Source organism: Caenorhabditis briggsae (genome assembly GCF_000004555.2).
Source record: "Caenorhabditis briggsae complete genome, chrII, whole genome shotgun sequence".
NCBI classification, from domain to species: Eukaryota; Metazoa; Nematoda; class Chromadorea; order Rhabditida; family Rhabditidae; genus Caenorhabditis; species Caenorhabditis briggsae.
In genome coordinates this window covers 12,317,864-12,340,549 of record NC_013486.2, presented here as the reverse complement: position 1 = coordinate 12,340,549, position 22,686 = coordinate 12,317,864, and the positions used below count along the sequence as shown (strand labels likewise).

General features: G+C 37.5%; 7 protein-coding genes across 7 annotated transcripts; 2 read left to right on the top strand and 5 right to left on the bottom strand.

The window, feature by feature from the left end:
* Positions 1–106: 106 nt before the first annotated feature.
* CBG21015 lies at positions 107–2,790 on the top strand (the record flags this gene model as incomplete). The annotated part of the gene is made up of 5 exons (XM_002631750.1): positions 107–177; positions 1,003–1,179; positions 1,229–1,599; positions 2,366–2,658; positions 2,701–2,790. The coding sequence occupies 5 exons, from the start codon at positions 107–109 to the stop codon at positions 2,788–2,790; spliced, it is 1,002 nt and encodes a 333-aa protein (XP_002631796.1).
* A 262-nt stretch (positions 2,791–3,052) lies between these two features.
* On the bottom strand, positions 3,053–3,625 carry CBG21014 (the record flags this gene model as incomplete). The annotated part of the gene is made up of 1 exon (XM_002631749.1): positions 3,053–3,625. One exon carries the CDS (start codon positions 3,623–3,625, stop codon positions 3,053–3,055), a length of 573 nt encoding a protein of 190 aa, XP_002631795.1.
* Positions 3,626–4,699: 1,074 nt separating this feature from the next.
* On the bottom strand, positions 4,700–4,879 carry CBG25690 (the record flags this gene model as incomplete). Its single annotated transcript, XM_045242785.1, has 1 exon — positions 4,700–4,879. The coding sequence occupies one exon, from the start codon at positions 4,877–4,879 to the stop codon at positions 4,700–4,702; it is 180 nt and encodes a 59-aa protein (XP_045100373.1).
* Positions 4,880–5,353: 474 nt separating this feature from the next.
* Positions 5,354–5,926, top strand: CBG21012 (the record flags this gene model as incomplete). Its single annotated transcript, XM_002631748.1, has 1 exon — positions 5,354–5,926. One exon carries the CDS (start codon positions 5,354–5,356, stop codon positions 5,924–5,926), a length of 573 nt encoding a protein of 190 aa, XP_002631794.1.
* A 362-nt stretch (positions 5,927–6,288) lies between these two features.
* On the bottom strand, positions 6,289–15,216 carry Cbr-cnt-1 (the record flags this gene model as incomplete). Its single annotated transcript, XM_002631747.1, has 11 exons — positions 6,289–6,439; positions 6,487–6,597; positions 6,646–7,567; positions 7,611–7,983; positions 8,756–8,887; positions 11,776–11,946; positions 13,091–13,180; positions 14,402–14,540; positions 14,731–14,907; positions 14,956–15,089; positions 15,145–15,216. Coding segments are annotated over 11 exons (2,472 nt in total), but the record flags the coding sequence as incomplete, so codon positions are not given.
* A 1,490-nt stretch (positions 15,217–16,706) lies between these two features.
* On the bottom strand, positions 16,707–18,477 carry CBG21010 (the record flags this gene model as incomplete). Its single annotated transcript, XM_002631746.2, has 5 exons — positions 16,707–16,821; positions 17,155–17,353; positions 17,829–17,962; positions 18,009–18,374; positions 18,428–18,477. 5 exons carry the CDS (start codon positions 18,475–18,477, stop codon positions 16,707–16,709), a joined length of 864 nt encoding a protein of 287 aa, XP_002631792.2.
* A 1,501-nt stretch (positions 18,478–19,978) lies between these two features.
* On the bottom strand, positions 19,979–21,626 carry CBG21009 (the record flags this gene model as incomplete). The annotated part of the gene is made up of 4 exons (XM_045242783.1): positions 19,979–20,241; positions 20,655–21,062; positions 21,107–21,329; positions 21,390–21,626. 4 exons carry the CDS (start codon positions 21,624–21,626, stop codon positions 19,979–19,981), a joined length of 1,131 nt encoding a protein of 376 aa, XP_045097187.1.
* Between the last annotated feature and the right edge of the window lie 1,060 nt (positions 21,627–22,686).

Below are 22,686 nucleotides of genomic sequence, written 5' to 3'. Positions count from 1 at the left end.
TCAAAAAGTGTTTGTTTACACAAGAAACGCCTTTTTAATGATCGATTCTCTGACAATATGATTTTGATAGAAACTGAAAATTTTAGTCAGTTTGATTTTCAACAGCATGACTTCGTGGTCTATTCTTCCGATTGAAGTGAAATCCGAGGTGCTGAAATTCACTGGTTTTTTTTCAAGGTAATTTTTAGTTTGTTTACTCTGGTACAAAAAATCAGAAGGTCCCACAACGACAATACCGTAACCTACATTGTTTCTGTGATTTTGGGACTATTTTTATAATTTTAGACATTTTTGCCCATTTTCAGATTTATTTTATCCATTTTTTGGTCATTATTCACCTTTTCTTTGCTTTTTTTTTAATTTTGGGGGAATTAAAAAAAATTTTCGAGAAAAAAAATTGATTTTTCTTCGACTTTTTCTGCAAAATGTTGAGACCTTTTTAGGTTTTTCAGCTATTTTCAGACATTCTTTTCCGATTTTTCTGGTATTTTCATCTAAAATTTGATGGAACGGCGTTTTGATTACGGTAGATTACTGTAGGAAACCTATTTCCTTTTGTATTTTTTTTTGCAAACACGTCAAAAGGTAGATATGCTCGCGAAAAACTACAAACTAAAAGGTTTTCTACAGTAATCCAGAACACCATCCCGTCCAATTTCAGAGGAAAAATTCGGAAAAAGAATCTTCGAAAATAGCTGAAAATCCTAAAAAGATCTGAAAGTTTTGCAAAAAAAATGTCTGAAAATGAGCAAATCACAGGAAAAAAATAGTAAAAAATCATTTTTTTAACCAAAGAAATCCGAAAATTTTGAAAATATTAAATAGCTGAAAATTCGGTTATCGGGCTGAAAAATGACTGAAAACTCGACGAAAAACAGTGAGAATCGAGAAAATGAACATGGAAAAAAAAGTTTTTAGGTTACTGTAGTTGTCGATAGACCTTCGCAGCTCCGGTTTTTTGTACCAGAGTAATAGGAATTTATGAATCGAAGGAAATTCCAGTAACAACGTTCGTTTGTGTTCAAAGTCAGATCAAGAAGCTGTGGAAACTCCGAAAACGAATATTCCTTTTCTAAAAATCAATATTTCATCGGACCATGTGACATTAATCATAATTGAGAATACTTCAGAAATTCTGAGAATTGATATAATAAAGGAAGAAGACGTAGAAATATACAGGTGAGATCACAGAAACTCATAGAAGGCCTAACGATCGACGACGTTTCAGAAGTCAGAATTTGGAATGTGGTCTGAAAACAAAGATTTTGAAATCTGCAAATTTTCTAGAGGAAATTCGAAACTTTTTCAATGGAATTTTCGCTCGAAAATTGGAAATTGAGAGTTGTTTAATCGAGAATGATGAGTTAAAAAGTGGTGATGAAATATTGAAAATCGTCGGAGAAAAACTGTCCAAAGCAGTTCCAAAAAAGGTTATTCTGTCTGGGAAATCCTTTCAAGCAACCAAAAATGCTCTGAAAACTAAAAATATTTCGTCTGAAATTTTGATTCGCACCTGGAAAAAGGATATTTCGAAAAACTGGACCGGATATGATTGGTTCAAAGGATTCAATGTTTCCGGATGGAATTCAAAACAAGGAGGTTAGTTTTTTAAGTACTTTTTATGCTTGTACAAATACAATCGAAGCTGTGACCGTGACCGAAGGTCCCACAACGACAACTACCATAACCTAAAAATACGTTTACTTTCCGTAATTATTTTCTTGATTCTCACTGCTTTCTGTCGAGTTTTCAGTTATTTTCACCCCAAAAAAAACGATAAATTAAAGTTTCAAAATCGAGAAAAAAAACCATTTTTGGTCATTTTTCATGATTTTTTGCGAATTTATTTCCGAATTTTTTGGATTTTCGAGAATAACAATTAATTTTTTCTCCGATTTTTTGCAAAATTTTTGGACCTTCTTAGGATTTTCAGCTATTTTCGAAGATTTTTTTTTCGATTTTTTCTTTTTTCTTTGTCTGTAACTTGACGGAATGGTGTTCCGGATTACTGTACTTTACTGTACTGTACTGTAGAAAACCTTGTATTTTGTAGTTTTTTGCAAGTAAAATTTATCTGCAGTTTGACGTGATTGTGTTTGCCTAAAAGAATACAAAGAAAAGTTTTCTACAGTAATCTACAGTAATCTTCAGTTACCAAAACCATGATCCATAAAATTTGCAGAGAAAAAACCGGAAAAAATCGAAAAAAACATCTTGAAAAATAGCTGAAAAACCTGAAAAGGTAAAAAAATCTAAGAAAAAAAATTTTTACCGAAAAAAATGTTTAGGTTACGGTAATTTTCACTGTGGGACCTTTGGACTTTTCTGGCCAGAATAACACTAAACTAGAAAAGGAGTTTTTCAGCTCAAGAACACATAATTGCAACTACACACATTGAATTGTATCCATATATAGCTCTTCTTGAGTCTTGGCCAAACGAAAAATTCCATTGGTTTCCTGGTCTCCACGTGGCTGACCCACAAAAGAAGTTCAGTGGTCCTGGCAGTGGAATGCAAAATTCGACATTCATAGAGTTTTCGACCCATCAATTCATAAAAATTCCGATTGATTCAAAAAAGGCAATGTTTGTAAAGTTTTCGCAATGTGGAGTATCGATTCGAATGACCAACGAAGAAGATATCGATGTGGAGGATACGGTAACTGAAAACTGAAAACTAAAGGCGAGACTTGAATTTCAGGAATGTGGTCTGGAATGGATGTGTCTGAATTGTGAACCAAAAACTATGGAGGATTGGTATTTTCGAGAAACAATTGGAAATTTGCACTAGAATTATTTTTTATTTTCTGCTTGTTTAATGAATTTTTGATCTTTTCAAAAAAAAAATCTTGTTTGATAAATATATGTGTTGCACCACATGTAGTTAAGCGGCTGAAGTCTTTAAGGTTCAAAAAATCAAAGGAACTTGGTATATTTAATTTATTAGATGGAAAGATTAGGAAAAAACAGACAGATTTACAAGAAATAGGATATTATGATTAAGAGACAAAAGATAGAAAGATTGTACAGGAAAATTATTAAAGCGGCTGTCGTTATTGATTTGGAGAAGAGGTGGACGATGAACTGCTTGAAGATGATGGTGATGTAGACGACATCTTCGATCTTTTGACGATTTTGAACTTGGAGTAGTCTGGCTTGACACGTGGCACTGTGGATGATGATCCTTTGGTCTTGGACATGGCATTGGCGAAGAGTTTATTGGTTTCCGATTCTTTTCGTTGCTCAATGATCATCTTCTGAAGTTCCACGAATTCAGGTTTGAATGAAACATGAGCAGTATGTTCTCCATTCTTCGCAAGTCGCTGTTGAGCCTGGATATTCTCCTTTCTTCTCATGGCATCAAACTTTCGAAGAAGATCATCAGCCATATATTGATAGAGTTCGAAGTTGTTCTTCCGGATGACTTGTTCGGTGAGACAGTCTTCGAAGACGCGGATTGGACAATCGATTTCACGAAGCTTATGAAGAGCATGAATCTGTCTAGTACCAATTACCAACATCTCGGTGTAATGGCGGACGAAGTCGTGGGCCGAACAGCGCTTCTGAGCTTGTCTGACAGCTGGAATGGCCGAGGATCTAGACTTGCAGACAGTGTTGGATGGCATAGTATATAATAGGAAGAGAATGAGAGCTGGTATTCAGATCAGAATGAGTTGATGAATGAGTGAACGGTGTTCTCCTCTGCCAAGTGGGCGGGGCTTGGGAGTCCAGGTGGGGCTACTCACATATGTAGTTTTATCCAGCGTCTTCACCTAGCTAATTGGTTTACGACCGTTTTATGGGAAACATCGGTCCTTTACAGGTAAAGAGGGAATCAAGATTAGACGATAGGATAAACGACATAGTTGTAAATTTTAGGGGATAAATGAAAGAGACGAGAGGGCAATTAAAAAAAGGAACTCTGAAAAGAGGTAGCTAGAATATCAAATTATTTGGGAAGTTAGGTCGAATAACCTAGACATTATGCAGGAGGTTTTCTGGAGCTCTGAATAAACTGGAAATTCATTAGGGCTACTATGTACAAGCATCATACTGTCATTTTCTGTCATAATCTCCACCATTCTCCCAATATTGCTTTCAAATATTTTATCTGTATCACTTTCCAGATTTCTAATTAGGCGGGGTTGCCGAAAAGCGTACAAACGGCGGCTGAAAATTTAAGCATTCGAGATTTAAGCTTGTCTTTCATACTTTTGTCACAAATTATATGTAGCTATTAGTTAAAAAAATAAAATCACAGCCGGTGTAGTTCTCTGGTAATCGGTTTCTAACCAGATTCGAGTAATTTTCCAACCAGATTCGGGAAAATTCCGGAGCAGAAATGGCTAGATCTGGTTGGAAAATTAGCCGAATCTGGTTGGACTTTCACCAGATCTGGTCGGAAAATACGAGCAGAGCGTCGTAGTGCGCGTTGTTTAGTGAACCCGTATTTTGAAATTTCCCGTACCGTAAAAAGCATTTAAAAATAACTCTATTAAGGCTGACGATTCATATGACTCCGGGAAATGGTACACATTCCCAAGGGCAATTGAACATTTCCTGACCCGACATCCTTGGCTGGTTTCAATGCATTGAACAGACGACACTCGTAGCAGAGGTGGATGACCAATGGCCCTCTGTCCGCGAAGACCATTCCTGGATGTAGCACCGAATTGGCCTTTATTTTGATGGTCTTGACATTATCTTCGAGAATATTTTAAAAATATTACATAGTATTTGAAACAAATAATACACTTTACCAAACGTTTTGGTTCATAGGCGAAGCGTTCTTCAGCCTCAATTGAATCCTTTTTCGAATTCTTCTTTGGTTGCTTAGATGCCTTTCTCTGCTTTGGCTCCTTCTTCTCCTTTGTAACCATTGGTTGTTTTGGTTGCTGTGGCTGCTTATCGTCCTTAACCTCCTCGGCCTTCTTAACCTTCTTTGGTTTCTTTGGACTAACGACTGAAATTATAAAAATAAAAGAAGAACATAGAAAACAAATACCGATTTTCTGAATAATACCTCATTTTCAGAATTCCTTTTTCAATCCAATTGAGTTCATATTCTAGTTACTCATTTCCAGATTTTTTTATTCAGCTCTTTTCAGTCAGTTCCTCAATTTTAAACTCATGTCGTTTATCCCATTGTCTAATCTTGATTCCCTCTTTACCTGTAAAAGACCGATGTTCCCCATAAAAGGGTCGTAATAGGTGAAGACGCCGGATATANCTATGCGAGTAGCCCCACCTGGATTGCGAAGCCCGGCCCACTTGGCAGAGGAGAACACCGTTCACTCATTCATCAACTCATTCTGATCTGAATACCAGCTCTCATTCTCTTCCTATTATATACTATGCCATCCAACACTGTCTGCAAGTCTAGATCCTCGGCCATTCCAGCCGTCAGACAAGCTCAGAAGCGTTGTTCGGCCCACGACTACGTCCGCCATTACACCGAGATGTTGGTAATTGGTACTAGACAGATTCATGCTCTTCATAAGCTTCGTGAAATCGATTGTCCAATCCGCGTCTTCGAAGACTGTCTCACCGAACAAGTCATCCGGAAGAACAACTTCGAACTCTATCAATATATGGCTGATGATCTTCTTCGAAAGTTTGATGCCATGAGAAGAAAGGAGAATATCCAGGCTCAACAGCGACTTGCGAAGAATGGAGAACATACTGCTCATGTTTCATTCAAACCTGAATTCGTGGAACTTCAGAAGATGATCATTGAGCAACGAAAAGAATCGGAAACCAATCAACTCTTCGCCAATGCCATGTCCAAGACCAAAGGATCATCATCCACAGTGCCACGTGTCAAGCCAGACTACTCCAAGTTCAAAATCGTCAAAAGATCGAAGGCGTCGTCTTCTTCATCATCGTCTCCAAGCAGTTCATCGTCCACCTCTTCTCCAAATCAATAACTACAGTAATCTCTATTTAAATTTTGTTCTTACAATCTGTCCTTCTTTATCTGTTCATTAAACCATTTCTTCCTGTGCCTTGCAAATCTGTCAATTATTTTCCTAATCTTCTCATCTAATAAATTAAATATACAATTAACCTGTTTTTTGTTTTTGAAAAGTTCCAAGCATTCATATGTTCTCAGGAAACGATAGACAGAAAAAAGGAAAGTGAGAATTGAAAGGCATATTTACAGACAGAGGTGTTTTTTTGTGAAAAGATAAAAGTACAAAGCAATAGAGGAAAAACAAAGCGGAAAGGAAATTATGGCGAAAAGTATAGAGAGAAGGCAATTTGATCATTCTGACTAGATTTGGCTTGTTTCTGAAGTCTCCTTCAACGACGCTGTCTTCTTCTGCTCTTTTTCAGTGGCAGCTCGTCGAGCAATATCTGAAATCACTACTTCCACAGTTTCATCCATCGGGTTGTTGAAGTCGGCATTGAACTCGTTTCGCATTATTGTCACTCGAAATCTGCAATTTCTTTGTTTTCAGAAATTACTGTAGTTTTCAAAACTCACAATGTAACAATATCTGCATGCGTACACTCCATGGCAATATCCAATGGAGTTTTACTGTCAACATTGGCCAGGTTGTTATCAGCGCCACGTTTCAGCAATTGACACACTTGTCTGAAATCGAATTAATATTTTAGGACTCCTCAATGAAACAACTCTTACAATGTGTGTCCTTCTCTGGCAGCCAAATGCAGTGGTGTATTCAATTTCTCATCCAACATATTAATTTTAGCTCCATTGAGCAATAAGAATTCAACAGCAGCGGTTTGTCCACTTCTCGTAGCGATGTGCAGAGCAGTAGTTCCATTGTGAAGAGCCATAAGGTCGAATCCTTGAGCGTGTGCTCGTAGAAGAGCAAGAAGATCTCCAGACTCGCATGCCTCTTTTATTGACTCCCAATCCACCGTTTTCGCATCTATTGAGTTGCCAATAGCTTCTAGGTTAGTGTCAGAGCCACACGCTGATAACCGTTTCGAAGCTGGAGAAACGGGGATCGATAGATCTGCCGACCACGGATCAGCATCTAATAATCCACTGTGTTGATCTGCATCCTGAACATTTGCATATGAGGAACTTCGGTTGACTCCATTGGCGTTTCCTTCTATACTCGTCTTGTGTACCAGATGTTCCTGTCGGCTATTTGCAGAACTTCTAGCTCGGGTATCTTCAGAAACGGCAAATCGTCGTTCCACGTATTTCGCTTTGATCCATGCTTCTCGAGCCGGACGAGCTGATTTTTCATTGATTGGTGGTGGAACAACGGCATCAGGAGAAGTTGGAAGATGGGCAAGGAAGATAGCGTTCACTTGACGGTTTCCTAACGATAGAAGAACATCTCTCAACTCGTTGTCAATCGAATCCATGCACAATGATCGTACTTTCGAAACCTGCACTCCCAACGATCGATGAGCTCCAGAACATTCTATGCACAGAATCACTCCTAGATTGATGCTGACCCATTTCGGGGCAGGTGATCCACAATCCGCGCAAACTTCATTACCAGGGACCCGACGGATTTGTTCGAAAGCGGTGGAAGATGGTTGAGATGTGGAAGATGCGACGAATGGGATATTGGTTGAAGTGCCTGGAAGAATTACATACTTTTTATAGGATGGATGGATACTTACTACCAGAAGTAGAAGCAGGATCTGATACAGATCGCCCTTTAGTGATATCCAGTTGATTCGAAGTTGGCGAGATTGCGTTGGATGCTGACACATTTGAAGAAGCAGACACTGTTTTGTTTCGTGGACTCGACGAGTCGGCATCTGTAGAATCGCCTCCTTCATGGAGAGCCAGAATAGTTCGTTGCAATGCTCTCATCCAATCTTGGCACAGGGATTCAGAATCAGCCTGGAGGAGGTGGATACGGGTGGGAGTGACTAGTTCAAAGCAACCGATTCGGTCAATGTTCGATGGAGCAGGTCGGACGAGACAGATTCGAAGATTTTCTTCCATTACTGTCGGTGGTTCCAGATCGCTTGATCGGTGGGAGTAGAGCTGAAAATATATTTATTGACCTAACTTTTCCTCAGAACACTTTGCAATTCTCAATTTCACAACATTGTATGTTTTTTCCTATTGACCAAAATTAGTACGGAGCTGTGGCCGTGACCGAAGGTCCCACAACGACAACTACCGTAACCTAAGGATTTTCCGAGAGAAAAACGGGAAATTTCAAGACCTTTTTAGTTTTTTTTTACCTATTCCTGAAGATTCTTTTTCGATTTTTCTGGGTTTTTTTGTCCGAATTTTGATGGAACGGTGTTTTGGTTACTGTAGAAAACTAATTTCCTTTTGTATTTTTTTCGCAAACACAATCACGTCAAAATGCAGATCAATTTTACTAGCAAAGAAAACTACAAACTACAAGTTTTTCTACAGTAATCTACAGTAATCTTCCGTTAAAAACACCATCCCGTCAAATTTCAGACAAAAAATTCGGAAGAATCGAAAAAGAATCTTCAAAAATAGCTGAAAATCCTAAAAACGTATTTTGCAAAAATCGAAGAAAAAAAATTTTTTTTCTTGATTTTCGTGCAGTTTCCGTCACTTTTATCACTATCAAAACCTTGAATTTTCAGTTTTTTTTTTTTTGGAAAATTAACAGAAAATTTGACGGAAAACACTGAAAATCGAGATAATAAATCCGGAAAATAATACTATTTTTAGGTTGCGGTAGTTGTCGTTGTGGGACCTTCACAGATCATTATAATGTTTTTGTACCATTATAATGAACGGGGTTTTAAAATGTGTAATTTAAAAGTCCCACCAATTGTTTATCCTTAATTTGAAACCATCTCCGATTCCATGTCTTGAATGCGTTCGAAGACCGCTTGTACAGATATCCTTCCATCATCACATCAGGTTCAATCGGCATGCCAGATGGGTGTTGGAACATTTCCTGAAAATTCAAAGAAATTAGAATTACGATTTCTCGAAGTCATTATTGCTCTTTTGGTCATTGGAAGTTTATTGATGTTATATATATTTCTCTAAAGCCCCCACACTGTCAACTGTGAGCTCAATTATCTCGGTTTCTGCAAAAGACATCAAAAATCGGTCAACTGATAAAATATTGGTGGTATTATGATAAGTAATTTATCATTCGACAACTTTTAAATATCTTTGACAGAAACGAGATAAATTTGCTCAATGTTAGAAGAAAGGTATTTACCAGTAATCTCGAGTCCGAGAACGTCTCTGGGAACCGACTGGAACACCCCGCAGAGTTGTCCCATTCAAGTGAATTTCCTCGTTTTGATCTTCCAAGAGTATCATCTCGCGACGAATCTCTTATCAGAATACTTGCAATTTTCCCTTTTGTCCGTTTTGCTGCTCTTCGCACTAAACTTCGCTTTGATCCTGACTCTTTCAAATTTCTTGTTGCATTCATTTCTTGTGCCTCTCTAACTTTTTGTGCTGCTCGAATCTGAGATTTCTCCAACTCCAACTGCACTCTCCTTTCTCTTCGCTCCTCTTCCATCCTCATCATTTTTCGTTTAGTCTCTGGACTGATCGCAACTGTTCTAGTGATAACTTTCGAAGTTCGGATTCCAGACTTATCAAAATGAGTTCTAGTGAAAGAAGAGGAACATGGCAAGTTTTCCTCTTCATCCTCTTCACAACTAAAGAATGTGATGAGTTCGTGGACGGTGTGGGTAGTGGAGAGGGAGAAGGACGATGAGGTCGATGATGTGGCAAGAGAAGACGTTGGCATTCTGATCAGTGGGAACGTTGTTGAAGTATAAAAAGAAAAAGAAAAAGAAGAAAAGGAAGTACGGAACAAGAGTATTGTTTTGCTTGTTTGCATGTATACGAAATTATGACTCCTCTAGTAGTATGGTTGATAAGATTACACAAGCTATTTCGCCACCGATACGTGGATTCTGAAGAATGCTAGTTTTAGTGAAAATCTAATATTTTCACAAATGTTCATCTTTCTTCTTTTCAAGAGGAAAAACCAAATTTTTTAGACCTTTCAGCTGTTTTCGCAGATTCTTTTTCGATTTTCCCGAATTTTTTGTCTGAAATATGATGGAGCGGTGTTTGATTACTGTAGATTACTGTAGAAAACCGAATTCCTTTTGTATTTTTTTGTGCGAACACAATCACGCCAAAGTGTAGGCGATTTTGCTTGCAAAAACACTACAAACTACAAGGTTTTCTACAGTAATCTACAGTACTAATCTTTCGTCAAATTCCAGACAAAAAATTCGGAAAAATCGAAAAAGAATCTTCAAAAATAGCTGAAAACCCTAAAAAGGTATAAAAATTTTCGCGAAAAATCGTCGAAAAAATCGCTGTATTTTTGTCGAAAATCCGAAAAAAATTCTGTAACAAATTCTCTTGAAATTCGAAAAAAAACGCAAAAAATCATGAAAAATTACCCAAAAAATGTCTAAAATTAGTCTGGAAATGGGCAAAAAATGTCTAAAATCATTAAAATAGTCCAAAAATTACAACACTTTTATTACAAAAGGAAATTCGTTCTCTACAGTAATCTACAGTAATCTTCCGTCAGGAAAATCATCCCGTCAAATTTCAGACAGAAAGTTCGGGTACTATTCTAGAACTTTGTGCCCAACATGGCAATCAGATGATTTTGCAGCAAAAACGGCTGATCAAACTAAAAGTTACATGAATCGAAAATTCTAGTACCCGCTCTAAAAACAGCGGAAATAATCAAATTGAAACGAAAATTGACTGATAACAAAATTATCAAAAAAGGTGTGTGATTCATGGAATGCCGGGTCTGTGGGCTGAAAAGCGCAGAAAGACTGGAACAACGAGAAAAACAGAGAGATCACGGGGCGAAAATTAATCTTCTTATGCAAATTTTGCTGTGTGCAAAATGAAAGGATAGTGGTCATGTGCTACCGTAATCCAATAGATAGTAGATTGAACGAAAAAACCGAATAGAGGAAATGAAAAAGAAAACAATTGGAGATAGAGAGAGAACATCAAGTAAACTGAGAGGGGATGAATCATCAATGTGTCTCGTTTCTTCTTTTCTATTGGGCAATCACAAGAGAAACATGAAAAAACGATTTTCGGATGAATATGGTGGACAAAATGCAGGAAAAGAGGAAGCCATAAATCGAGACACAGGGGAGTGGAGACACAGTTTATATATTTGTCGTTCTCTTTTTTTGCTGCCCGCAGTTCTCTTTGGGAATTTTCAGAAAAAAAACCGCTTGTTAATTATCATTTTTGTCCAATTTTCGGTCAGTCTTATTTTTTTCTAATCTGAGGCTAGTTTGATTACTGTGAAACCTGTAATAGAAGGTCACCCACGCCACACTGTAATGTTTGAGCTCTATTATCTCATTTCTCATACAAGATATCAAAAATGTGTCAACTGATAAAACTCTTCTTATATTATGATAAACAATTTATCAGTTGACAACTTTCTCATATCTTTAACAGGAACCGAGATAAATTGGCTCAAAGTTAAAGGCCCTTCTATAACAGGTTTTTAGTAGGAATCAAATCGAACGACGAATTTATGAATAATCGGGGAAGACCCTTTTGTTTATAATTCGGTTTCTGTGATGAAATCGAGAGGAACACCCTGTTTATAAACCAGGATTTTCTGATAGATGGCATCATGATGACGTGGCATAATATAGATGAATTAGTCACTGGAGATCCATTTCAGGGGACACTTCATGTTGTGGTAAACAAGTGTCATTATTTTTTAGTGATTCTCGATTTTTTGTTTTTTAGTTTTACAAATTCTTAGAATTTGTTACAACACTCCTATCACTCTGGTTTCTTATCCGCACTAACCTTTGGCACTAACGAATGAACATCCTGCATTTTCCTCTCGATCAATTTCGATTTGGCCGCAAATGTCTGAATTGTATCGGCGACTGCTCCGTTGTCCGCTACCGTCCACTCGTCGAATGTGGCGTGTCCTTTGGAGAAAAACGCCGACGATTCGCGCACCAGGGTCCACAGCTGGAAAAAGAAGAGAGAAGGTTATTAGATTTGTAGATTTTTGCATTTTGAAAGAAGACTCAAGAGGAGAATCTTTTGGCTCATTGGGATAGGCTTATGTTCCTTTTATGGTCAATTAAATCACCGTAAAACCTGTATTAGAAGAAGAGCCCCTCTGATAGAAGGGCGCTCCGAGAGGGCTCCCTTTAAAATGTGTTGTTTTCAATTTGAAGTATTCCAGAAATTCCACAACATCTCAGATAATTTTGAACCTAAAAATGTCTATTCAGGACGAGGAAATCCAAGTTTTTGATCTATAAATCTCTTATTTTCAACTGAAAAACCTCAATTTTTATTCTGAAAATTCCCTATTTTAATTTAAATTATTGAGCTTAAAAATCGGCTATTTTGGAGTCAAGAATCTCAAATTTAGGACCTGGAATTTCGAATTTTTTTTTCAGCTATTTGACGATTTCAGAAAGACACCTGTTTTTATGTTTTCAGTACTAAAAAAAACCTAAAAAGGGTCTTTCAGAAATCGAACAATAGCTGAATAACTGGGAATTTTCAAAAAATTCTGTGAATGCAAAGTTCTTAATCTAAGTCTGTTTTATAACTTTTAAAATTTTGAAAGTAGTTGGAAGCTTGACAGCCGATCTCCAGGCTTCTGAAAATGGTCAAAATGGCCAAAAATAAACTGAAAAGTACGATCTTATTAATCGGTACAGTATACTTGAATGACTAGAAAATTATCCCTTTTGCTCAAGACAACTAAATCTTATCTCACATGTCATTTTACGATAACTCTAAATATCTCAACATAAGCTACTGTCTTTATCAATAACTTCTCGATTAAAATTTTATAACTCTTTTCATAATCGCGATCCATTTCTCCTACCAAGCACCCTGAAAGGTATCTAGCTTAACAGTGAAATTCAATACTTTTTCGTTCTCAAAAAAGGGAAAAAAGGGGGAAAAAGGAGTGAGCATTTCGAGGAGTGCGAGTCATCAAAAATGCTAGGTAAATAATGGAAAAAAGGAGAGACCGACTGGGCCTTTCGCAATTTTTTCTTTCCTTATGTGGCTGGTTCCCTTTTGAACATTTTTTGTTTCTTTTTTCAGTTCACTAATTTTCAATGGTTTCTGAATTTTTAAGAAAACTCACAGCATCCAGTATCATGTGATCCTTATGGGCATGCGCTATATTGATGTTTGCCACGTAGTCGAGAGTTGTGTGCGCGAAACAAGTACCGACCTGGAATATAACTTTGTTTGTCTTAACCTTGGCCAAAGTGTTCGGGTAAAAGAGCGTTTCTATTACTTTGGTAAAAAACGGAGCTGTGGGGAAGAAAAGAAAACTACAGTAACCTAGGAATATGTACATTTTCCGGATTTATTTTCTTGATTCTCTCTGATTTTCGTCGAGTTTGCAGTCATTTTTCAGCCAGATAACCGAATTTTCAGCTATTTTAGGTTCAAATCGAGTCTAAAGCGTATTTCTTTGCATTTTTCGGATCGTTTTTAGTCAAGAAAAAAATGGTTCTTCTATTTTTTTTTCTGCGATTTTTGAACTATTTTCAGTGATTTTATACATTTTTTGCCCATTTTCAGACTAATTTTAGCCTTTTGTTTGATCATTTTTCATGATTTATAAAGGAGGCGAACCAGCAAAAATTTCGGGGGACAGTTCGGGGGACGAAATCGAGCCGCGCTTATGTAGACCATCGGTCGTCATGCGCCTTCGCGGCCCCGTAGCTCAGCCGGTAGCGGCGCTGTACCCCTGAGCTGCCTGTCATGAGTTCAACCCCTCATGGGGATTCTCTATGCAAAATATCAGGAAAACTTTTTTTTTTGGTGTCTGGCCTCGTTAAGACATTTTACAGAATTTTTTGAATTTTTGAGAGAAAACAAACTGATTTTCTCTTCGATTTTTTGTGAAAGTTTTAGACTTTTTAAAGGATTTTTATTTTTTTTCGAAGATTCTTTTCCGATTTTTCCTAATTTTTTGTTTGAAATTTGGTGTTCTTGACGGAAGATTACTGTAGAAAACCTAGTAGTTTGTAGTTTTTTTGCGAGCAAAATTTATCTGCATTTTGGCGTGATTCTGTTTGCAAAAATAAAACAGGAAATTAGGTTTCTAAAGTAATCTACAGTAATCAAAACATTTTTTTATCAAATTTCAGACTAAAAATTCGGATAAATCGAAAAAGGATTTTTAAAAATAGCTGAAAAACCTAAAAAGGTCTAAAAATTTCCCTTTTTTGAGCAACTATTTTTCTCGTTTTTACTGATTTTCTTCGATTTTTCTATTTTTTTTTTCCTTAGAAAAGGCGGAAAATAGTTATTGAATAGTGAGAAAATTGAATGAAAAGAAAAAATTAAAACATTCTTAGGTTACTGAAGTTGTCGTTGTGAATCCAAAAGTTCAATTTTCAAATATCAGAGTAATATTTTTATCCTAGATCATCCGACTCACAGCAGTCAACGCGTTTCTTCCTTCGGTGGCATCTGCTGGTTTTTGCCTAGATATTCCTGCATTTTTGACTAAAGCCTCATCCATCGATTGGGACATGTTTTCGAAATGAGCACGCGATTCTGCCACTTTTGTTAGCTCACTGTAATAGGAGAAATTTTTTGAATGCTGCTGTCGAAACCACTTCCATATTATCATATCCTCTTTTTATCGTAAAACCTTTATTAGAAGAGCCGGTCATTTTATTGTTCCAAAGTGCCTCCTGAGAGCCCTTCTATTAAAGGGACCTTCTAATACAGGTCTTACGGTAATTTGAAACTTCTAAAACTCACTTCTTGATAAAATTCGATAGTTTTGTGTAGATCACCACATTCGAATGATCGTAATACGTCCTGAATAGGTTCACAGTTTGTCCATAAGCATCTGAAAGTCCTTGAAATGTGTTGGCAGCCAATGGATTCCCAGAAAAACTTTCATCGCACAGTTGATTCACGGATACTGTTAGCTTACTGAAAACTTAAAGCTCAATGACTTCCCTCCTTCATTTTTGAACTCACTAGAAAGTATTAACATAGTTTTTGCTGAACTCCATCATAGCTGAAATGTGGCGAAGCATCTCGTTCAGTCGATTCTCGAGACGATTGAAATATGCGGTATGTTGAGAGACTTGGGCACGGAATCTCGGTGAGTCCTTAACATTTTTTTAGTGATGAAAGATCTTTTTGAAAAATATAGAAACTTTTTACCTGAATTGCTTCAGAGCAATCGATTTTCGGAGGAGACGCTGGCATAGCCATCCCATTGTTTGCTACTGTCATAGATCTGAAACTTTGGTGAATTTAATTGGGACAGGTTAAGAATTGGAGAAAAATAAATTCAAAATAAGAGGAATAGGGTCAATTACTCATGAAAAAAAATGAAAGAAAAAATGTTTCAGAATTTGTGGAAAATCTTAAAAATTTAGAAATCGACGAAGAAGGGCAATTTTTAAAAATCAGAATATAAAAATTTAAATTATGGCAGAGTATCTGGTTAATTTTAAATTGTTTTTTTTTCCGTATTCCAACCATTTTCAGACGATTTCCAAAGTTTTTTCTCGAAATTAGAGCTTTTTGAACTACGGTATGTCAAAGACGCAAGCAAAAAGTCCTCTTGCGGGTCTCGAGTGGAACAACTTTTAACGGTAGTTCTTTGCGTTTCCCAAATCTGCTTGTCAATTTTTCACCGGTTTTTTGCCATTATTGATGGGAAATTCAGAATTTTTTCGGATTGAAAAACAAAATAAAACAACTGAAAATAGATAATTTCTGGTTATTCATGGTGACTCATCACTAAAGCTTTGACTGTTCTCCCCTTTTTCTCCATTCAAAGAGTCTAAAATATAAGTAAAAATCGTTGTCGATTCTACCCGAAGCAGCTTAATTATGTTTCAAGCCACAAACACTTCCACGTGCTTGTTGTTTGCTTCAACCGAAAAAAAAAGGAGAAAAGCGAGCTGAAAAATTCAGAATTCGTGCTTCTTCTCTTCTAGGAAACCCAAGGCAGAAAAAAGGAAAAAATCTATATCAATTTTTTCAACACGTAACAAAAGCCAAAAAAATAGAAAAACAGCCGGTTTGTATTGGATGCCGCTCCCCCCTCTCGCTGCTGATGATGATGATGAACAAGAGACGACGAGAGATAACGGGAATCGAGGAGACGCAGACAGTTCGAGAGAAGAACAGCCTCAACTTTTCGGACGGGTCATTGCGAAGTGTGTAGAAAAAGGAAGAAGAAGAAAGCGGAGAATGGGATGGTGGAATCGAAGAAAAGAGCGAAAAGAAAAGGACAAAACAGAAGAAACAGTGTCCTCTCTTCACTCGGTTTTCCGTATAAACATTCCTCTCTGTTTTTCTTATTTTCTCTCTGTTTTCGTCACTCTCTCTTTAAAAGACTGCTCCGTGTGCCTCATGGAGCAGCAGAAAACGGGACGAGAGTGAGCGCCTAATTTAATATTCTCGCGCCTTACTTGCTCGGTGAAAATTCTATTTCAATTCACAACGAATTCATCTAATCACAAGAGAGAGAGGGGGAAGCATTACAACTACATCATGAACGTTGAGAAGATGTGATGAGTAATACTCATTGAGTAAACGAAATATATATTTGAAATATACAGAGAAACATGAAGGTAAAATTGGATTTCCTGATGTGTTCTTTCGGAGAGAGTGCGTATGGTCGTTTTAGGGCAAAAAATGGGACAAGAGGAAGAAAAGGGGTGATCTCAATTTGAGATATAATTGCAAATTAGGAAGGGAGATTTAAGTATTTAGATCTGTCCACGACGTCTTTTTGGAATTGAAGATGTCGCTTGCTCGGCCTCTTCTTCACTGATCTCTCGAATCAATGGTCCTCCAATTCTGCGGGATGGAGATGAGCGAGATCTGCAAAAAATGGATTTTTTCAGTCGACTTTTTAATGGCGTTTTTCATATGTTTCTGGTCAGCACTGGATGATTGATTGGGCTGATGAAATTGGCTACAGTAACAACTTTTCATATCAATTTTTCGAAGTGACATTAATCGGTTTCCTTTTTTTAACTGATTAGGTCAAGGTCACTATAATAACGTTTTTCGTTTTCGAGAAGGAATAGTTTGATTCTTGGTTTTTTTTCAAATGAAGGGTGTTCTAAATTGAGAGAAATATGGAGTTTTGTGATAACAGAGGATTCTTAAAATATTTGATTTTTGTTCCTCTAAATGTAATAATCGACATACTGTGATGTCTCCTCCTCCTCTGGCAACGTCACAATTGGAGCTCCACGACTCGACGACGTACGATCCTCAGTTCTTCTGAAGCCTGAAGGCCGTCTGCTAGAATCTTCAACTTCTCTCAAGTTGCTGCTTCTAGAGGCTCCCCCGTATCCTCCTTGTCGCACTCTGGATGAGAATTCGCGATCGAATGCTTCGGCATTGGCTGTAAAACGAGGGATTGCCCTAATGGATTTTCTTGTTATCGCTTCGCTCCCGCGGAAGCGGGAATTTCAGGGTGATAGAAAAAAACGAGATTTTTGGTTTTTGAAAAAGGTGATTTTGAGGAGAAGAAGAAGACAGCTGGCTGACAATTGACCGGAGAAAAAGAGAGGCAAAAAGCAACCACACCCACGGGCAATTTATGAAACAAGAATAGAAACTTGTGTGGTGCCCAGGTATTGAACTACTGGTGTATGCTGTTGCGCTTTATTAAGAAAGTTTCCAAATTTCTCGCAATTTTCAATTAATATTTCAGCTCAAAATTCATTTTTCAAGGGCCTAAAACTTTGCCACGTCACTTTCTCATTGGAGCGCAACAGCATATTATAGCAGTGCGAACCCCGTGGCGGTGTTATAAACTTCGAAAAACAAGGAATGAAACTTTCCAACCCATAAACAATTATATAAAATACTATTACCTTCATCCAAATTCACAAATCTCTGTTGTTTTCGAACATTTCCCTCACGATCCCGTTTCTTGTCAATGAAATGTGATCGATCTCCAATCGAATGACCAATTGACATCGATGATTCGCCGTTTTTGTCAACGCGTCTGAAAAAGAACAAATAACATAAAAATGCTGGAACGACGCGCTTACCGCTTCGTCTCGGTGACATCTCCATGCTTTCTGACTGTTTGCTGTTCGACACGTGGTCTTCCATCGGGTCCAATAGTCATCACACTTGAACTCATGAACATATTGGTACCTTGTCCTGGTGGTGGCATTCTGATGCCTCCCATTCCACCCAAAAGCCCTCCAAATGGAGCAAATGGATTCATTTCTAGTTCTTGACGTCTTCGAGTTGCCGGTTGACCACTTCCATCTGTTATGGCTCCGAAGGGGTGGCCCATGAGTCCACCGAATGGATGACCGAATGGTCCCGGGAACCCACCCATTCCCATATTTCGAAGCATTCCACCCGTCATCATGTTCATATCATTCATCATTTGATGATGCATCTGGCTGAAAATGTTAAACTTTATTTTTTTTCAAAATTTCAAAATGTAATATCTTACCCAAAACTATGCATAGCTCCCATTGGAAAGTCATCATCATCGTTAAACATGTCTGTTCTTGAGAACAAGTTTATAGTTCGAGTAGGCGAGAAGACGGCTGAAAAAAAAAAGAAAATTGAACACAAAATTACCAAAAACTTGTATAGAAAGAAAAAAAAATGATTCATGACACACAATGTGTTATCAGGCAGAGTATAATAAAAATACAGAAATGTTGGTGACAAAAAAAGAAGAAAATTCGAAAAAAGATGGCAGATTCAACAAAATATAAACACTGATAAGAAAAAAGGAACGTAGTATACAAAAATATGTATAAAAGATAGGATGGTACTTTTCTTTTGCATCAGAGATGGTCGGAATGGCTTTTTTCGGAATTTGCTATCACAAAAATGCGAAAAATTGGGAGAAAAAGATTTCGAAAATTCAAAAAAACCGCTCAAAATAATTCCGCTCGATACCAGCATGCGAAATTTTCGAGTGCGCCTTCAACGTAACGTAGTCTGAAAGACAATAATTCAGAAAAATTCCGTTCCGAGCATTCGTGTTTTTTTGTTTTTCATTCGACAAAACGAGATTCGAAAGAAAAAAGAATAAAAATAGCCAAAACTTTTCTGGGTCCGCTACACTGCACAACAAAAGAAAATCAATTCATTGTCCTTTCAATACACTTTATGTCAATACAAATCGAAATTAATTATTTTCATTAAACATATGACTGAAAGAAGAGAAATTTCTTCAATAAGTTTGATTGCGTATTTAGAAGGCATAACGCTGATTGCATTGTGATTCAGAGTGGAAAGGTTATACCGTTTCCAAGAACAAAGTTGTAAAAATAAAAAATCATTCGCGGAGAAGAAAAAGCGTCATAAAGAATACATAAAAACAAAAGAATGCGAAAACTCACATGCCTGATGTTCAGGACGGAAAAAAGAAAGTCGATATAATCCGCTTTTTCTCGAAATTTTACACAATTTTTTTCTTTTTTTTTTGCTTGTCGGAGAGGGAGCTTAACTTTTGAAAGAGTTGCTGAGCTTGTAAAAACGTTTAACTGCTTTTTGGCTAAAAAAGTTCTCTGAAACTCGAAAAACAAGACACCACAAACTAAAAAGTAACAATTCGACAAAACAACAAAGCGTTGGCAAAAGGACTGGGATGAGAGAGACAGAGAACCGCCTTTCGGACACAGATGAAGAGACAACAAGGGGCAATGAGAGAATTAGAGATATGGAGAAAATTGGAGACGCAGAGATTAATAAGCGAGGGGGCTGGACACTTCGAGAATGTTCCAGTTGTTGTGTGGGGTGAAAAGTGACAGGAGCACGAGCGAAATTGCTTGAGTACACACACCCGTTCGTATTTTTTTGTGTAATCGATATATCCTTTTGAAAGAAATACCAGTGGTTTACTGAAGAATAAGTGACTCAAATTGAAAATTAATATATCAGAAATTCTTATTTTTAGTAAAAATTTGCATTATTCAGATCACAAATAAATAATAAAATTAAGGTCACCGATTAGAAGAAAACAAAATGGGTAAAAATTGAAAAAAATTCAAATGTATCCCAATGGGATGGCGTCTGTTTTGGGTCTAACTGGTTTCAGGTACACATCGATTGGTCGTTCGAATCCTTTTGATTTGGCACCAGACACACCCAATTTATCGACAGATTCAAAACCAATCGTTTCGATGAGGTACATCTCGAAATCGTCGGGTTTGAATTCGATCTTTGAGTAGTTCGTTTTCAGTTCCTCCGACATCTTGGCACGTTTTCGATACGTTTCGAAGGCTTGAGGCTCGATGATGAGGCGACCACCTGAAAAATGAGAATACCGTAAAACCTGTATTAGAAGGGCCGGCCCTACTATTGTTCCAGTTTTTTGGGCAAAAACGACTGTTTCAACAAATTTCTGTGAAAGTTTCCGGGATATTTTCCAATCAAAACGTGTGGAAATGTTTACTTTCAAACAGCACATTATGGAGGGGGGCTTTTCTATTAAAGGTGCCCTTCTAATACAGGTTTTACAGAATGCTACTGGGCTTTAGACATGTTTGTATCTAGTTGACGCAATGTCATTTTGAAAACAAATAGAAAGTGCGAACATTCAGCAAGGCTGTGGAAAACATTTCAAATTTTAGACGAGTAACAATTTTTGAAGGATTACGGTAGGAGGAAGTCCGCATGCACTTTCTCCAACTTTCTGAAAGTACAAACAAAATGTGTCTTACCTGGATGGAGCTGTGCAAAAGCTCTCTTGAAAAACCGTCGCATCCCATCGTCTCCCCAATTCAAATGAATCCATTTTGTAATCGAAAGAGCGAGGATAACATCGAATTCAGGTTGAATCATATCGAGCATCTCATCATTCTCCATCACATAATTTTCCTTCTTAAACCAGATATTATCCGGAAACTTGGTAGAGAACGAACGAGGCGCCTCAGTTCTTTGTGAAATTGTACCAAATTGAACGCCAAATGAAGCAGGAAATTTTCCAGCTACTTCTGTCTCATGATCACAATAATGGCGGATATTCTTGCGAGCCACACCGATCAAGTGCTCATCGATATCGATACCAAGGATTCGTCGCGGAGAAAAATCCTTAGCAATCGAGAGTGTTAGAAAGCCAACATTACAACCTGGAAAAATTATTTGTTGAGCTGAAAAATTTCCTGCTCCTCACCAATATCAAGAATCTGCTTGTGCTCGAACCACTGCTTGTCGAAGACTGTGAGCCGCTTATCAGATTCTCCAGGATTCAAACGAACTCCGTAGTATCTGTCAAAGTTTCCGTATCGATATTTCCTGTTAAAATACTCTGTCTTGTTCTTGCGGAACTCTGCAGCGTCTTTTTGTTCTTTGGTCAACGGTGGAGCCTTCTTCTTCGGAGAGCCGTGATGATTTTTCTGGAATTTTTTCTACTGAAAGTTTATAATACTCATTCAATTTCGACTTATACAACGTACCTTGTATGGGGACTTTCCTGTTTTCTTCTCGTCTTTTTTGTCATCCTTGTCAGACTTTCGCCGCTTTGAGGGAACCTCCTCTGGTTCTAGAATACCTAAACGCTTTTTCTCAGCTTCTGGATCATCAAGAAGTTCGATATTGATATTGAGTGGGTCGGTTTTCGAGCCACCCGGAGCGAAATTGTCTCGATAGAAGCGTTTTCGCCCTCGGAAACCGCCACGACGGAATCCAGACATTCTGAAAATTTGATCTAAAAATATTAATTGAAAAATTTGACACACCATAGTGCACACTGAGAAGGTATAAAATTGAGAAAAAGAACTTGAAATTCACCAAAATTAGCTGAAAAAAGGATTTCCGAAAATCAAAAAAATTTCAAAATTTCATTGGCCAATCGAGCGCGCTTGCAACTTTCGTGCGCGCGAGTTTGAAAAAAAAACTTTGCAGAGTCAAACTGAGTCCGGATTCCGGAATGAAATAATTTACTCTATTGTCGGATATAAAAAAAGTGACACCTGAAAATCTCGGAGACGGCGCTCGTGTCGATTTACGAGGGGGCGGAGCGAAAACGGATACTGTAGATAACAAATTTATTTATGTGAATTTAGTGGGATTTTCTGAACAAAATGTTGATTTCTTGGTATAAAAATGACCGCTAGCATCTCTAGAATCTATTTTTCAGCAAAAAACTAAACTCAAACGCGAAAGTAGCTCGAACGAGCTGAAATTCTGAAACATTACGTTTTTGCCGCATTTTTTCGTAGATCAAAAAAAGGAACATTTTTTAAATTCTCAGGTGTCACTTTTTTGGGGAGCCGGATTGTTGGTACGAATTCTGACTCTTCTCTTGTTTCTCGACCTGCAATTATTCACTTTGATCATACTTGCTAAATCTCGGCCCGGCCCGCCGGACCGGGTTCCGAAAATTTCAAAATTTTTCTGTTGTTTTTTAATACGTTTTTTTGAAAATAATCATTTTTAAGCACGAAATTTATCCCAGGACTCTTCTTAAAGCTGAAAACAACGAAATTTCGAAAAAATGCTCCCAAAAATCCAGGTTTCTCTCAAAAAATGACTCCTAAAAATTTTTGCCTCAAAAAACCCGGGCCAGGCCGGGCCGGGTCGGGCCAGTGAAAATTCCTCCACCGGCCCGGCCCGCGACATGTATGACTTTGATGATCTGTTGAAAATAACTTAAACTACCTAGTACGATCGGCGAAATGCTTTTTGAATTCCTTGAATTTCTTATAGTATCCTGCATAGGTAGAAAGTTGGAAAGTGGATCCTATTGTCGAA